At 41.6% G+C, this 18,002-nt stretch overlaps 1 protein-coding gene across 1 annotated transcript in view; it reads left to right on the top strand.

The window, feature by feature from the left end:
• Positions 1-1,240: 1,240 nt before the first annotated feature.
• LPCAT2 (lysophosphatidylcholine acyltransferase 2) overlaps positions 1,241-18,002 on the top strand; it is a 31,513-nt gene continuing 14,751 nt past the window's right edge. The window contains exons 1-8 of the mRNA XM_027729587.2: positions 1,241-1,396; positions 7,120-7,259; positions 8,219-8,436; positions 9,709-9,821; positions 12,190-12,250; positions 13,196-13,254; positions 14,454-14,488; positions 16,797-16,851. Coding sequence (XP_027585388.1) covers positions 1,277-1,396; positions 7,120-7,259; positions 8,219-8,436; positions 9,709-9,821; positions 12,190-12,250; positions 13,196-13,254; positions 14,454-14,488; positions 16,797-16,851 — 801 coding nt within the window. The 5' untranslated portion in view covers positions 1,241-1,276. The remainder of the gene's footprint in view (positions 1,397-7,119; positions 7,260-8,218; positions 8,437-9,708; positions 9,822-12,189; positions 12,251-13,195; positions 13,255-14,453; positions 14,489-16,796; positions 16,852-18,002) is intronic.

The following is an 18,002-nucleotide window of genomic DNA, read 5'->3' as shown; positions in this document are numbered from 1 at the left end:
CAGACACAGAAAAAGTAATTTCAAGGTATTACTAGAGAAGTGCTGGAATGGATCAGCTAGGGAAGTCATGGGGATTTAAAAAGAGCTTGTACAATCATCTATCAAGAGTGATGGAGGTAGAATTGATCTTTCTCCTTTGGAGCTCTCCCTAGCCTTACTCTCTGTGACAATTGTGCTGAACTGGTTCTTACACAGCTCTCTGGTTTTAGAGAGGACAGTGCTGGTTGCAAGGACAGGCAATCAGAGGGAGACCCTGGAAACCAGCCAAGGGAAATCCTACACTCATCAAGCTTCCATTATAGGCAAGGGTTCAGTTAGCCCAAATATATCACCATGATTACTCCTTAAGCACCTGCAGTTGCAAAACACAAATAATAATTTTATCATAATTAAGTTTTATTAATGCTGATGATGTCTTTGTGGAAGCAGACACGTCAAAGTGGGAACTGAACTATGAGACATTTATAATTATTTTTGTTACAGCAGTATGAATAGTCCAGCAACATGCAGAATAATGTTGTGTCAGGAAGTACTAATACTTTTGTGTGAAGGAGAAAGGGAAAAGCACCTTTCTCCTTTGGTTCCTTCTCTTCTGGTTCAAAAAGTGTTTGAACCGATGTCACGCAGGAGGCCGGAGCTCTTAGACCAGCGCTCTCTGCACGCTCAGACCGGTGGCTCAGCCCCACCACTGAAGCGGATGTCCGCGAGAACCCAAAAGCCTGTTTCCTAAATATAGCCAGGCTGGAACTTCCTTTTGGGTTGCAGCAGCGGCATTTACCCTGCCAGGCTGGCTGTCAGAAGGCGCCGGGAGCGGTGTTTTATGGCACTGCGAGCCCTGCAGAGGCTGCTCGTGTGGCAGCCCTAAGGGCAGGCGTGCGGCAAGAGATGCCAAGGGCAAGGCTGCAGCGGCTCTATAGCCCTCAGCTACTCCGGACCACAGTCTCTGTACCAGCCTTATGCAGTGCTGGAAATGCACCATTCTCCTAGAAACGACCTCTGTCCCGCGCCGTGACCGCGCTCGCCCCTCTCCTCTCTGCGTAGATCCCAGTGTTTATGAACATCCCCGAGCGACACCGCACCGCACACTGGGCTCGGCCAGGGGCAGGGGGCGGGCAGGGATCGCCGGGCAGCCCCGCCTGACCCGAGGGTGCCCCGCGGTCCCGCAGAGCAGCCGGTCCCGGCCCGCCCGGGCTCACCTGCCCGAGGCGGGGCTCCCGCGGCCCGTGGGCAGGGCCGGCCCCGGGCGCCGCCGGCGGCTCATGCGCAGCCGCCCGGGATGGCGGCGGAGATGGCGCCGCGGGTGCTGCCGCTGCCCAGGCAGCAGAGCTTCGGCCCGCCCACCGTCCCCAACCCCTTCGTGCACCCGGGCCGCCTCGGCGCCGGCGACAAGCTGCGGGTAAGGCTGGCGGCGCGGGCGGGAGGGGCCTCCGGGGCCGGGCCGGGACTGCTCGGGGCTGGGATGCGCATCTGAGCGAACGGAGCGCGGCGGGCGGGGCGGGCACGGCACCCCCGGCAGTGCTGGCACCCCCGGCAGTGCTGGCACCCCCGGCAGTGCCCGCAACACCGGCAGTGCCCGCAACACCGGCAGTGCCCGCAACACCGGCAGTGCTGTCACTCCCGGCAGTGCTGTCACCCCTGGCCGTGCTGTCACTCCCGGCAGTGCTGCCCGGGCGCGGCTCTGAACCAGCGGCGCGTTCCGCGCTCCGACCCAACGCGGGGCTGTCCCCGGTGCGGGGTGGAGGTCACTCCACGGGGTGGGGGTCACTCCACGGGGTGGGGGTCACTCCACGGGGTGGGGGCCACTGGCCGCTGTACAAAGCCGCCCTTGCGAGGGGAGGACGCGGCCGTGTGAGCGGTCGCGGTTTGAAACTCCCGCCTGCCGGGGCCCGGCGCCGCCGCGACCCCCGAGCCCGGAGGGAAGGGCAGCAACCCTGACACTGTCACACATCTGCCGCTCCTGGCTTGGCCGCGAGCCAACAGCGACTAAGAATACTTCCTTCCCCTCTAGTTTGCTTCCTGATCTAGTCTAGAGATAGAGAGCACATACTGAAGAACTTTTGTAAACGGTCGAAGATGCACTTTTGTAAAAAAAGTCACTGTTTTTTGAAATTAAGTTCTTCAAGCCAGCACTCTCCAGAGTGCACAAACTGAATGCTTGCTCGACACACACACGCAGAGGCTGATTGACTTAAAACTTTTGGCACAAGATTTACAACAAGCTTTTGAAAATATTTGCGCAGTCATTGCCAATAACACATCATTCCTAGAGAAAACGGGAGTCCTGTTTCAAGAATGAAATACTGTCCATCAATCCTCACATCAGGTGCTTCAGCTCTAGAATAAAGATGATAACTTCTCTCTGATACGAAAAGCTAAAATAGAAAGTAATTTTTTTTCAGTCATCCTGTTTCAGATGCTTAGCTTTCTTTAGGCTGATTTGGAGTTGGGGAGGTTGGTTCCATACATATATTGTACAACAAAAAAGTGTCCACAAATTCCACTGGGTTACTGACTGGCATCACTGGGCGATCTGACCTGAATGCTATCCCAGTATGGCTTGTGTACAAGCACACACAAGACTTACAGGATACTCATGCAATTAAGAAAGCAGAAAGTATTCCTGGGCTTTAATTTTTAAAAACAGACTCTAAAAATTAGCTGATGAACCAAGCATAAACTGACATATCAGTGAGGACAGTGAGGACATCAACATGTAAGTGGAATTGCAGCATTTTCTGCTGATCCTTGTAAATATCTGAGGCTGATGTACAACTAAATATTTTATGTTTCATATAGCTCTTCAAGTTATAAACAATGTTTGCCCTGAAGGTAACTGGGTGGAGGAAATGTGAGAAACCTGGAAAACAATTTCAAATCCTTTTATCCCCTATGTTTTACTAGCAGCCTGGAACACACTTCAAGTGCATTTGAATCAGTAGCTTTAGGCATGAACCCTGAGGTAAGGAAACTAGTTTCTTAATGAGGTTCCAGACATGGACAGCTTTCCGTGCTGGCTGTTCTTTCTAGAGGATGCACAGACTACTTTCAAAAGCTTGCATTTTTAAGCTACAATTACCATTTTAGCTATAATAAATATATTCTACTTTTTTCCTTCAGGAGGCAGGGTTGAAAAATATAATTATGTCTTCAAGCAAGATGCATTCCATATGGAGCTCCATAATGCACCTGGAAAGAAAAGAACCTGGCTGGGTCAGGGCCTGGTGCTAGTCAGCTTAGGAGCAAAACTGTAGTAGTCACAGAATTGCAAAGCAGAAAATCACAAGACAGAGAACCTTCTCATGTTGTGGGTTGCTCCCTTCTGTTCTTTCCCCCCTACAGTCATACTTCCTACTGACTGCTTTGTCCTGTCTGCTCCTCTATTGCCCAGCAGTGTCAGTCAGACCAGCTGGGAATCAGGGCTTTACCAGAGAGTGTTACTATAAATTCCAAAAAAGGGAAGTGTCCCTTCTCTTTCCATTTATGTCAAGTGTAGTGTTTCTCCATTCTTGCATGTTAAAGGATAGTTTTGTTATATCCTCTCTATTCTATACTATTCCTTTAACATATACCAATGAAAACATACCATTTCAAAACCCTCTATGGGACCCCAAAACAGGATTTCCATACACTGGTGAACTTCTTCAGTGTAAAGGCTGTTGTGTGGCTGAGGAACAGCGCTTGAAAGTGAGACAGGCTAGCTGTTTGCATTTCATTCAGCTTCCAATGTACGAACAGGTTGTAGCCAGACTGAAAAGTGGAGTGAGAATATTTTATAATTTCTTGCCAGTCCCTGAACTGCTGATAGTTTACCAACCAAGGAGACTTCAGCCATTCTTTGGAATATGCAAAGCAAAGATCAGTTTTGCTGTGCTAAACATCTACATGTGCCAAACAAGATCTTAAAACAGTTGTTCAAAGACTTCTGGTCTCCATCCTCTGACTGAAGTTGGCTGCAATTCATCATTGAGATTTTTTTCTGGTTTTTAGTTTTAGTTCTGTTCATCCTGATTGTTCACGTGCCATCCTAACTTCTGAACTGCGACTGCAAAGCACAAATTCTAGTTAAGTCATTACTGGATTCCGCTTTATTCTGAAGAGATGCTCAGTGGATTTCTGCAACTATGTAATGGCACAACCAGCATGCCAAAAGCAGTATTTTTAACCCCATGCTTGGAAGCAAGCAGCTAGACTGCCTGAGAGCTGTGACATCCTCTGGGCACTCACAGAAGACCCTGCCTAGCTCTGCATATGCTGCAGTGGGGGACTGTCCATATGACCACAGATGTCAGAGGAGTTCAGTTGGAGTTGGGCTTTGTTCTGGTCCCCAGCCTGCTCTGCTGCTGCTTCCTAGACAATTTGACAGCAGCTGAATTTCAAACTGAATTCTGTGGCTTTCTGGTAGACCTGCTTTTCCCCTTCCCAGGTTCCTGCCATCAGTGACAGCATAATCCCATGTATTGATCAAGGGTTAGTCAGCTATGGGAGTGGGACCTGGGCTGCCAGGACTGTCTGCAAGAATTGCAGTGACAGGATATGCAGTTACTGCAGACACAGTAAACAGAAAGTACACAGGTGATTCAATATGCAGGAAGAGGTTCTTTGAATGACTCAGAATTATTCTCTTTGTGATTACTGTACACAGAAACTGGAGTGGCTCCAATCCTACTTAGTAGTTACTAAACTCTGTATTTTCTTTTGTATGTTTTTCTCCTATGCTTTCTCTTTTCTAGCCTACCTTGACCTTTCTCTTTTCTGTCCTTTTCTTACCCTAGTCTGTAGCTGATGAAGCAGAAACCAACTCTGCCTCATTTCACTGACCTAGAAAGCCAATAGCTTGCATCAGCAAATCAGTACCACCTGTGCATCTGCCTGAAATAGATTAATGAATTTATTAAAGTTTTGAGGAAGGAATTGTTTTGCTTTTGCTATTGCATCCTTTATTTTTCATTGTAGTTCAGTGCATATATATTCTTTTTTCCATAAAGAAAAAAGTTACTTTAATTCAAAACACACAGATTTATGCTTATGCTGCCCATTTTGGATAACTGAATGCAGCTGAAATGTTGAACTGGGACTATAGATCATAGTACAGGAAGATGCATGTAGAGAAAAAAAGACACATCTAATTTTGGGAGGGAAGCAAGGAGTCTTGGTTGGTTTAACTTCCTACCTGACTTTTTCAGATTCACCACAACTGGCACCAGAGCAAGTGGGAGCAATAGATCTCCAGGGTCACATCTGTTATGCCCAGCTATCAAACCCATTTCGTGATCCAGAGCAGTCCTTTTCCTCTTGTCCATTAAGTTATGGTTAAAATTCCATAGCTAGCTATATACAACTGTTATATAAAAGAAGGAAATAACCACACCTGAGTGTTCAGATCTCTCCTGGAAACACATGATCTGGCAGTGCTTGCAGAACATAAAGTGTACCTGCTTCACATGCTTATCCACATGTACCCCCTGTCTTGTTTGGTCTGTTGTCACAGAACTGAGTCCCAAAGGCCTAAATTCATTTTAATCCTCATCCATGTCAGAGGGTTTAGAGCCAGATGGCAAAGCCTCTCCTGAATATTGACAAGAGGACAATAAGAGGATGTTACATGAAGGTGGAAGGGATTTGGTGGGGAGGGAAAGGATCATGCTGGTGAAAGGAAAATTGGAAGCAACTGACTAAATCAAGGAATTGGATAAATAATACACTAAGATGCTTATTCTCCAAATATACTACAAACACTTGTTCCTTTTTAAAGAAAATATGTAAATTAAAATCCAACGTGTTGCTTATTAATCACAACTCTAGGAAGTTGCAAAATGTTTTGTAAAACTGACTTATTAAAACCCTTGCTTTTTCTCTAGAGTAAGAGGCCATTGTTAAAGAGTTGACTAGAAAGTCTGATTTTGAGAAAGTAACACTGTTGTTCAGTTGTAGACTTTCTTAAAAAATAGTAAAGCATAAAAAATCATAAGCTCACAAGCAGAAGTTAAACTCACATAACTCTCCTTCAGTAACTTCTCCCATATATCTGAAATGGTAGAGCTGTCAGTCTGTGACCAATGATACACTCTCATGCAAGTTTTGGGGGACTTTTAAAAACATAGCCCAAATAAATTTTTAAAAAAAAAAAATCAGTATTACAGTTCTGCTTGGGTATGTATTGTTTTGTGCATATGTTTGCACACGAGCTGGTCCTCATCAGTGAGTGGGAGCTGAGCTGGATTAGGTGCCAAAGGGAGTTGAGCCCTTTACTGGTTTACCAGGAATGCTCAGCTATGACTTGCACCTGCTAACACAGCTCACCTGCCTCCCAGAGACCTGGGCTTGCTCAATCTGCACAGTGATGTGTTGCACCATAAAAGCCAACCTTCAGGATATAGTTTCTAACCTAATGTGCTGGGATAAAACAATTAAGAATTTCTCCCTGCACCAAAGCTGCCTGTGGTGCAACATTGTGCCAGTACACCTGTTTTCTGGAGCTGTGCATGAAAAAAATGCAAGCTAAAAATTCCTTTGAGAGGTGCTGAGTATGATATTTGAGGATTATTTGCAAGCAGGGCAGCTGAAAACTCCATTTTGCTTAAGTCCCAGCTAGGGGAAATGATGTTGTGTTGTGTGTGCACAGCTCCCAGAAGCAGTAGTGAGGATCACTTTCAGCAATACTGTGACTCAACATGAGATTTGTCATTTGAAAGGGCAAGAGTACAATTTAGTCATCTTAACAATCCCACTTGGCTTCTAGACAGGCAGCTAGTGGCAGAAGACTCTGGAGTGGAGATATGTGTCAGCTGGGCAGGCTCATCCAAGCTGGTTGTGTGCTGCAGACTGAGACCAAATATAAACTAGAGCCAACAAATGTTGTTTACCCTTTGTGTCTAACAACATCCAAGCCAAAAACCTAAATACTCAGGTATTCCAGTTCTACCTGAAATGGGAACTCAAAAGTGAAAATGAAATACCAAAAATGACTTCCCATAAGAACCTTTAACCTTTAATGCTTTCCTTACTGAATCACGTAGCAATAATGTCAGTATTTTAAAGTCCTTATAAAGTAACTACACAGATAATAGTGTCATTCCTGCTGATACCATTTCTTAAGATTTTCCCCCTCTCCTTTTCCAGAGTGTTCTGCAGGGGATTATTTTGCTACCCCTCCGTGCCACATGCATCACATTCATTTTACTGCTAGCCTGGCTGTTTGCATCAATTGCAATGTTCTGTCAGCGTGGAAGAGGATCTGTGCCACTGAAAGGATGGAGAAGGTAAAAGGTCTAAAGCATTCTTCCCTCTCCTTCTTTTGATTAAAGAGGATTCCTCAGTGACATCTCAGTTTTACCCGTTTAGATGAAGCAGCTTTTTAATGAGTGTATTTTACAACAGTAGTGGAGCTTTTTAAATAGGTAGATTTTCAGTTGTCTTGAGGCTAAAAAGAGATTTGTATAAAAATCTTTATAGGCTGTTTGTAAGCCTGAACCTATTTTACTAATATTACTAATAGAAATATTTGAGAAAAGAAACTCATTAAGAAAAGTATTTGGTAACATTATGTAGGTTGAGTTTCTGTGTAGCTTTTGTAATTTCTGCTATGACAAAATTAGCTTTGACAGCTCCTCTGCTAGCTGCATTGCCCTTGAAGTGGTATTTTACAGCTGCTTCTGTGGGTTCTGGGTTTCAGTCACTCAGCCTATGACCTCAGAGTAATGAAGTTCTCTTTTAGCTACAGGGCATTGTAGCTGCAGGAGGAGGAGGAGACACAGGAAATGAATTCTTACAAGTCCAAGAGATTACAGAGAGTCCCATGAAAGGAACATGTCCCTTCTGGTGGGAACATGTTCCAGTAAGGGAACACTGTCATTTAATCTTACGTGTTTAAAATGGTTGGTAAAAGAACAGTATCAGTTACCTAAGTTCTTACAAAAAACCCCACTGAATCTGCTAATTACTCCCCTCACAATAATGTTATGCTGCAATGATATGTATGGCAAGAGAAATAGAGTACCTGGGAGGAGGATTTCACAAGGTGCTGCACGTTGCCTTATGTTTCATCAGGAAAAGGTGATGTTCCCTTCCCTACTTCCCCTTTAACCCTACATTTCCTGCTGCCCTGTGTCAGGCCCCAGTGCTGGTTAGAACTAGGAAATCTGTTATGGGCTTTTCTTTTAAAGTACAGAAGAAATACTGACTGTAAGATGGATGATATTTTTGTGTTTCTGTTTACAAGGAGGATGATCCGGACAACCCTGTCAGGCCTAACTCGCACCGCGTTCTTCATAATGGGTTTCCAGGTTAAAGTAAAAGGGAAAGTAGCAAGTCTCCCAGAAGCCCCAATCTTTGTTGCAGCTCCTCATTCAAGCTTTTTTGATGCCATTGTTTGTGCCCTAACTGGAATGCCATCAATAGTGTCTAGAGCAGAGAACCTGTCCACTCCGGTATTTGGCAGTAAGTATTTATGAAAAAAACAGAGCAAAACAAAAAAGTTACAAGTCTGCAACTTGACACTGGGCTAAAAATTTAACCTCTTGAAGTGATTTAGAGGCAGACTTTAAAGTCCTTAGATTCCAAAGATACTGACAAATTATTTCCAGTGAAATTCCTGTGACGTTATCTTTCTGAATTGGTAAATATGTCTAGAAGTATGCTGTTTCTTTTCAGGTATGAAATATAATATCACTTTAAACTTGGCTTTATACTGAAAGCATGTTTTGCAACTGCTCAGGCTAGAAGCTTTCTCTTTAGTTCTCCCAGTAGGTAGCTCAAGAAATTTTTGACTGCTGTCTTTTAACAGTGTGGCCCATAAATGTAGAACACAAATTGGTGAAGGTTATTTCAAAAATAGACCCAAACTACAGCAGTCTGGAAAATACCACATTTATAAGTTTAAACTTGCAGGCACTGTTATGGATTTTTTTAATGGGAGCAAGACCAGGAAGGAAGAAGAGAGGAGTTACTCAAAAAGGAAATGCAGAGAATGGAAAAGATCAGATGACTCATGCTTCTATTATTTTCTCCTCCTTTTGGCACAAAAAGAATCTCTGTTTGCATTATTGCTGGAATCAGCTGTAGACTTCCTGCTGGCTATACACTAACCCAGAACTAAACTCAGCAGGCAACATAGCAAAGTGTCTTTGTAAAAAATAAGCTAACAGATAATATATGGATTTTAGCTTAAAAGCACAGGACTGGGACATAGAAAATAATTCTTCACCAGGTCTTATCACATTTTAGTAGGTCCACACATTATGATGCAGACTGCTGATTAAATGAGAGGTTTTTTTTCTGTAATTAGCATAGAAGTTGTGCATGCTATGTAACTGAAAAGGGAAGGCTCGAACTACTTGTTGGGTGCAGTCTGCATGAGTTAGGCCTGAGTGTGGCCCATGAGTAGAGACCCTGTCAGGTCCCTCTCTTAGAATTGTGTGGAAATGCTCAGTGAAAAATAACAGCAATATTATTAGAATGTGTTTGGCTGAATTTCAGATGTTTATAATTACTGTAAAGCTCCTCAGCTGGCAGTGTAGCTGTGTCTTCTGTGTCTTACTTCCCATTTTGCAGAAGGAGGAGAATAATAATACTCTTATCAATTTAGTCTAAAAGTTGTTTATGTGGAGTCTGTCTCCTAGTACAAGAACAAGTTTTTGCTACAAGGAAGCCTTGAACCCATGTGTTTTCTCAACACCAGTTTGAGACACATATTTTTTATCTCTTTCACAGCAATTTTGAGTTCCCTTCAGCCTGTAGCAGTTTCTCGCCAAGACCCTGATTCCCGGAAGAACACGGTCGCTGAGATAACTAAACGGGCATTATCCAGAGGCCAGTGGCCACAGGTAATCAATAAACAGCAGGTGACTTGCCTTGGTGTATGTGAGTCAGTATTCTGAAGGCAACTCACGGGTGAGAAGCCAGGTTGGAAAGCTGTGCTCACAACAGTCAGGGGATGAGCAGTTGGTGAAATGGGTAACCCAGACTGTCCAAGCTCCAGCACAGACAGCTCAAAACAGCAGTTCTTCACACAGAGAATAGCTGAGGTGGAGCTCAGTTTGCTCTTTAGGTTAATAATGCTCTAAACCTACAAATACACTGTCATGCCAAGCTGCTGAAAAAATATAGTCATTGACACAAGGCCTTTCTCCAGAGATATCCTCTGCATATTTGTGTATAAAGTCATGCTCTGTGTTTTGAATTAGTTCTTGATTTCTTGAGGGTTAACTTCCTTAAAATAAAAACTGAAAGTAACTGGTTCAGTAGCTAAAGTCACAAGGTGTCTTTAGTCATAGCTGGATACCTCCTAAATGACTAAGTAAGAAATGTTAACTTTTCCTTCACTGTTGTTCCACTGAACGACTTTTGAAGAAAACTAAAAGATGCAAGTGAAAATAATAGACGTCAATAGCAGGTATCTCTGTGACAGCTAGGCCTGCTGTCTGCTGCTCTACTTTCTGAACAGTCTCCAGAAACAGAGACCATTCAAGTAGGGAAGACCAACACTTGCCAGGTTTTTTTTGTAATGGCGTTGTTTAGACACTTCATAAACACCTTACAAAAAGCTTTTTAGCATTTTGGCTACATTAATTTGACTCATAAATGCATTTTTCTAAGCTGCTGTAAATACTGTTTGAGCCTCCATTATCTTTTTCCATTTGTCAGTTATACAGAGGATTTTAAATATTCACATGTCAAAGCTAAGAAGACTTTTTTTTTTTAATACTGTGCTTACAAACTACACTGATGCTTAAGATTTGCTAAGCTGTTATGGATGAATGCCCTGGTAGACCTAATCTTTGCTGAAAGCAGAATGGGGAGGAAAGGGAAATGGGCTCCACACCAATGCTGCACTTGGGATAAAACCTACATATATATTACGGCATAAATAGTCCATGAGTCAAGTAATCTGGGAATCTCCAGGACAGAGTCAGCAGTACAACTGAGGTTGTCACTGGGTAATTCCTAGTCCTGTGCCCTAGCCACACCTTCTTCCTATTCTTTTTTTTTCTCTTTTTCTTGAGAAACTTGACCACAAGATGATGTCTGTCATACCATCTTCAGCGTGCCTGGGCTGCATTCTCTTAGCATGATAGAAAAGAAAGAGCAGCTGGATTCCCTCTTCCCTCCTCTTAAAACCCAAATACAAAAGGCTAGGCACCCTTATTAATAGCATGAGGTTCTGATTAGGGCTTCTCCAACCCTGTACCACAACAAAGAGGAAGGAGGGAACGATTACTTACTCTTTGATCAGTCACTAACCTGTTTTCTGGGGATTAGGACATAGGTTAAGCAGAATCATACCTATGTTTGTGTCAATAGCCCCAGTGAATGATTTCTGATGACAGTCTCTAGAGGACTAATTGTAAATCAGTGTGTGCAGCTGCCTCTGTCATAACCTTAGAACAGTCTGTGTCTCTTGGGTGTGACCTACTGAGGCCCTTTCTCATCTAGCCTTGACCTGTTCATTTGGACTGAATTGGAAGCACACCTTGAACACTCTCAATCCAGACCAGTTTTTGTCCTGAGGTGTTTTTGGAATGCTGCTCATGATCCTGTAGTGATATGAGAAATACAAAGCCTTCCCATATTCCACAGGGGACTGGGTTCACTGTGTCCCACTGCAGCTCACAGCTCGTGTGCACTAGTTCAGAAACCTTCTGGGTATTGGGGTGTGTGAGTCATTCAGGTTCAGAGGCTGCTGTGGGGTGTGATGCCTCCAGAGCTCTGCCTCACAGACACATGCTCTCTGTGCCTTTTGCTGCTGCTGCTCAAGCTGACACCTCATCCCAGCTGGAATCTCACTGGTGTTGATGGCATCTGTGCCTGTAAATGCTCAAGTACCTCATGCACTTCCTGTCAGCCCAGTTATATAAGGAGCTGCTGGCAGCAGGAGAGGAACAATTCTCCTGTCATTACCAACACTAAAATTTCAAGTGAAACACTTAAAGCCTTTTGTACGACAAAGGCCATTCCCCTCTCCTATAAAGCATTTTTTTTCAAATTAAGATGGGCCAGGTTAATAATATTGTGAGCATCCTTCATTTATTTGTTCATTTCCTTTTGAAACAGTGATGATATTCTTGTGATACAGTACAACAGGTCACAGAGCTTGCATAAAGTCAACCTGTGCATAACAGAAGCTAAAGTGTAATCTTTTTATGAAATATGTGGATGTATATATATATACATTTCTCTCTCTTTAAATCCAAGATACTGATTTTCCCAGAAGGCACCTGCACAAACCGATCTTGCCTGATCACATTTAAACAAGGTGAGAGATTTTGTCACATTGTTGTTGGAAAATAATCTGTGATTATTAATTTGTAGTTGTAGTAAGGATATACTTCTGCAAGTACATCATCCACAACAGCACTATAGTAATCACTTACATTATTAAAGTTTCAGTAGCACTAAACCCCCTCTTTTATACTAGACAGCTTACTTTTCTGATTTGTATAGGATGCAAAATATCTATGACATATATAATTAGTTGGTTGGGGTTTTTCCTGGGTACAGTTTTCATCTAATTTATTTACCCATAAAGGTAACTGTGATTATTATGAGATGAACATATGAACTCAGCTTACAGTTGTGCAATCTTAGATTCCTGTAAATTTTGCCGTGCAATCAGGTTATGAAATGTCTTTGCCTAGTGCTTAGTGAGCCAGGACAATAGATTTTTAGCATAGGAAGGTGTTAAAAATGGCATCAGTGATCACTAGATTGTTGTGCTGCACAGTTAGAGCCATGTTGCTCTCCTTTCTTAACTGTTTAGGTAGCAAAGTTACAAACCACTGCTCAGATCCCTGTCACTTATGAACATAACAGAACAGAGAAGGAGTCAGGAAATGCTCAACAGCCTTGTGAGCATCTAATCCTTTGAAATGAATGCCAATCAATGGGGAGATAATACACAGAAAATTACTTTGAACAATCCAGGAATCTTAGACAGCTTTCTCCTTGAAATGGAGCCTAACCCTTTTCTGTCCTGACACCTTGCTAGTTGTGCTGCTGATCTAAAAACAAATAAACACACAAAAAATCAAACCAAACAACAACAAAAAAAAACCCTAAACAAGAATAATAATACTTCTCATTCTCCTTGCCTTTTTAAAAATGTCTTCTGCTAGATACTAGGTCTAAAATGAACCACTTAAGACTCTCAATTGCTGCATTAAGCTCAGTCATAACAATCAGTTCTAATTTGTGGCTGCAGGTGCCTTTGTTTCACGAGTCCCTGTACAACCTGTGTTACTCCGGTACCCCAACAAGCTGGTAAGCAGAACATTCTTCTGTCACTAACCAGTAATACAGAAGTCAAAATCCTGACTTACATGGTACTTTACATGATAAATATTTTGCAATGTCACTAAGAATGTATTGTCCTGAGCTTTAGCATTGAAGAGCTCCTGAAAGCAGCCTGGCTTCCCAAGTGTCACCATGGTGTAGTTGCTGCTCTGAGTGTGAAACACTTACTGCTGGGCTTCTCAGCTGAAGGGAGAGGGAAGGCAGGAAAGTATTGCAGCAGAAGTTAGAAACTTCCTGCAGTGCCACAGAGTCTGTACTTCGCGGTCTAAAACGGACACAATTTCCCTACTAGTCATCCTTTTTGTTTAAGCTCAAGATAGTCTTACTGCAAAGGGACTTTCAAAGTTTCTGAACAAGAGCAAAGCTGATCCCTGAACATCCAACACCTCTCCTTCAGGTACCTCAGGAGGGCAGCTTTGCAGATTTTCTTTTCATGCAGCAGTCCTTGTGTGGCTCTGCTTCACTGACATGTGTAAGTCTGGGACCTTTTTAACTTTTTTTTAATTATCTGGTCATCCAACCAATCCAGAAAAGACCAAACTTTTAATTCATAATGTTTTTTAAGATTAAAAACATAATTGCTGTTATTGTTAGTTATGAAGATTCCTTTGTATAATCCTTTTACAAATGAATTTCAAAAGTAAACCACTCCAGGGGATTGGTATCACATTCACTGACAGGATTTAAGGTTCTGACAGTATATATTGTAAAAATTATGTATAAAAGTAATAGAGTGAGAAAAAAAAAGGAAAGCAAAAAAAGCAAAGAAAAAGCATGATAGATTATGCAGAAATGTCCTTAAAAACTAAATCAGACATATTAATGAGGGTGCCTTTCTAAAGGGACTGGTGAAGCTCACTTAAAAAGTCTTACCAGTGTTTTTGTTTCCCACTTTCTGCTGTTTGGATCAGAGTGAATGATTTACAATATCTAAGTAACTATGTAAACGTTATTCCCAATTGTTGATAAAAGTCTGCCATGCTTATTTCCAAATTTTTAAAGCAAGGAATCCTATTTGCCATAACACCTGTATTTATTTTCACTACAGGACTATGAAACCATCATCCGCTTTTACTAAACTTGTGCCTGTTTTAAATTGTAACTTATCTGCTCTCTAACTTGCATCTGGTTCTGTCATACGTTTCTGTGTTTTGTTTTTTCCTTAGGATACTGTGACCTGGACATGGCAGGGCTATTCATTGTAAGTTTCTTAATCCTACTGAAAATTACATACAGAATTTTTGCTCCTGTTGCTAGACATTCTGCCAAACAGATTCTGCTGAGCTGAGACACATGTTCTTCTAGACCTGTTTTTATGAGGGGGAAATACTTGGGGATAATGCTCTCATAGGGTAGGTTTCATATCTGAATGGCTAGGGAAAGGGTTTGCAAAGGAAAGCATTATTTCCTACTCTGACAACCTTTTTTTTCTGATTTTCTCCTGTTTTGCATGTTACACTGGAGCAAAAGATTTAAATTCTTTTTTTTCTTTGGGAAACACTCATAGTCATCAAAACCCATAGGTGTTTACAGATTCCTATATGGTATACAAACAAGAAAAAAATAAATGTTATTTCAGTTTATTCATTCCTCCGTATCATTTGCTGTCATATGAGAGTAAATGAAGATGGGCAAAATAAGTATTCATTTTCCCCATAATTCCCGATTGAAACATCAAGGATTCCTCTTCAGACTTTTATTTTTGATAGACTCAAGAAAAGCAATTGTTTTAAGATCTCAGTGAAAAGGCTCTGTATATATTATTTGACATTCAAATAATGAAAAATGCTTTAATAAATCAGGCAGTGGATCTGTGTTTATTTCTCAACACAGGTGGCCTTCTAATATGCTAAAAAACTATTAAAGTATTAAAAAACCTTCACAACTGCGCTGAAAATATGTCTGGGAATTACTTTTCACCTTATAAACATTCATTCAAATGTGCATTTGCAGTATCCATATACCAAATTTTCATGTGGAATATGTAATATATCTAAGTACAGTAGTACTGATTTACTAAGTGAGTAACATTTTTAAGGCAACTAATTCTGAAACATGTCTGAACTAGTGGAGTAGACCACAAGCACCTTTTAAACTATCATTAGTTAATCCTAACAGCTGCACACTTACAGAATGGACACGATGAAAATGTTCATTTCAGTTTCCCAAGAATCTTTTGCTGTTATTATTACTGCTGTTATACTTATCAGCATACTGAGAGTAATGAACACTGCAAATACAGGACATACTACAGATTTCCTTTATGAAGGATTTACACTGGAAGTTTAAATGGAGCTGTGTCTTCAGCTATGAGAGATGGTGTAGGAATGGGTGAAGGAAGAAACGTAGTCAGAGGTATTCCTGTGGGAGGGAGGAGGCTGCCCATTCACTCAGAACTGAGGGATGCTCTAAGCCTGGTGGCTGGATGGTGAAGGCTCAGATTGAAACCTGTGAGAAGATGAAAGGAACTGCTTGGCAAACCCATGGGAGGGGAATGGGTGGATGGAGAAGAATCTAGAGACTCCTAACAAAAATAACTGGAGCAAGGAGAAGAAAACCCCCCCTACAAACCTGCAGATCACAAAATGCAGAACTGTCACACTCTTTGTAAAACTTCCTGGATGTTGCAGCCAGGATGGGACAGTACCAGTCTTCTTCTCAAGAACCTGCTGACCCAGTTCTGCTTTCACTTACTACTTCTTTCTTACTTTTGTGCCTTGCTGGGAGGAATACCTAATCTTGTGTGTTAGAAAATCAAGCATTAAGAATGGATTCATGCAGAAGGTTGAAAGGATTCTTATCCTTTTTTGTTTTGTCCAAAACAAGAACAGAAAACTGCTTGAAGTTTTTCTATTATAATGTACCTGATAGAAAGTAAGGAGCAAATATGAATTTCTGCTTAAAAATCATAGTGAAAAGAACAACTCAGAAGTAAAATGATTATGTGCTTTAGCAGTTTCTTCCTCCCCCTATTCTACCTGTTGATGCTAAAATTTGTGACTTTTTCTAAAAGCACTGAAGGCCCCAAACATACTGACACTTCATTAACCCATCTGTGTAAACACTACTGTTATTTGCAAAATTACTAGCAAATACGAAAAAATGCTTGCTTCAGTTCTGCATAAGGAAGTTACTTGTCTCATTTTGCAGCTGAGAGAATAAGAGATAAATTAAAGCTACTTCTCAGAATCAAAGCTCTTAAAGCTTAAAATCCAGTATGTGTTCACCTCTTTAAAGAGAGAGGACATGGCCAAGGAGCTGTACAGAATGGTTAATGTGCATGACAGCCCACAAGTTGCCTCCTCAGTGAGCAAGCAGCAGGTGTATTCAGAAGTCCTGTAGAAAAAATGTCAAAAACAACTTTTCAGGGGACTTCACTGCAAGGTACTTAAAAATCTTGCCCAATATTGGCTTTGCTTTTTCTGTGCTTTAAAAAGTTTCATCTACTGACATGCAAATGCTTTGGTTGTAAATAAGTAAAATGTGTTTTTCTTCCTCTTTGCCTGCAGTAAAGTGCTGTGCTTACTGACAATGTGTCAGCTCTTCACAAGAGTAGAAGTTGAGGTAAGAATTGGAAATATTTTTGTACTAAGATGCAGCAAGCAGGGAATTTTTGCTTAAATATAAATGCATTATTCACATTATTAGTCACCATTAGTGAACAATAAACAAATATCTTAGAAACAAGAAAAAGAATCACAGGGGGTAATAAATTTAATTTGTTGTCCACATGTATGTTGGAAACTTTGTTGAGTTAGAAACTCTATTTTCTGTTAGAAACTCTGATGAGCTTGTAAAAGAAAATTGTCAGAAATGTCTTTATAGCATTGTAAAATCATTGTTAATTATCACCACGTGCATTTTACAGATGTTAAAACTAAGAATTAGAACACATTCTGTTAAAGGTAACAGCTTCTTTTTCCCGCCTTCTTATTTCTCTGATTCCTTCAAAGTATCCTCGTCTTCCTCACCATCTTCCCAGACTGAACTCTTACAGTTTTCTACAACTAAGAGCTTACTTAAGGACTCACATACTTGTATGAGCCCTGTATAATGAACCGGTTCCCTTGATCATTAAAATCTGCTGCACAGCACAGGATGGCAGATGAATGACCACTGAAACAACACACACACTTCATAACATGAGCACACACACTCAACCTGCTCCCTGTCAGAGAGACAACATTCAAAACACAGTAGTGAGGAGCCAGGTAAATTGTTCAAACCTCAGTTAAGTGTTGTATTTCACATTCCTTACCAGACCAAAAGGATTGTCAGTGTGGACTAAGTTGGTTTAGGGACCTGAGGAAGGGGAGAAATTGATGGGTTTTGCTGTTTATTTGCAAAGCACAGAATTCAGCAAAGTTGTCCAAAGCCTTGCGAATACCAGCAGTGTTGTTACTACTAACAATTAGCCATATAGTCTGTGTTGTGAAAAAATGAAATTCATTGTAAGGGAGCATCTTGTTACTGTATAATACGTGCAATAGACACGTATTTTTAGAAGTTGTAGTAAGGAGATCATTGTCCTGATAATTTTGTACAGAAGAACGTAATTTATATACATGGGAGCAAGAAATAGTTAATGTAGCCCTTCCAGTAGAAGGAAGGGCTACATTTTCCCCTACTTCAGAACTCAAACTTGTCTGTTAGAAAATAAATTTCACGTTCCAAAAAATGAAACATTTAAAGAATTTCAGCTTTCACAGAACACG

This window comes from Pipra filicauda, unplaced genomic scaffold (genome assembly GCF_003945595.2).
Source record: "Pipra filicauda isolate LSUMZ 115617 unplaced genomic scaffold, ASM394559v2 scaffold189_size1545977_pilon, whole genome shotgun sequence".
Taxonomy (NCBI): Eukaryota; Metazoa; Chordata; class Aves; order Passeriformes; family Pipridae; genus Pipra; species Pipra filicauda.
Note: the sequence above shows the minus strand (reverse complement) of the source record. Positions and strands in the feature narration are given on the sequence as shown.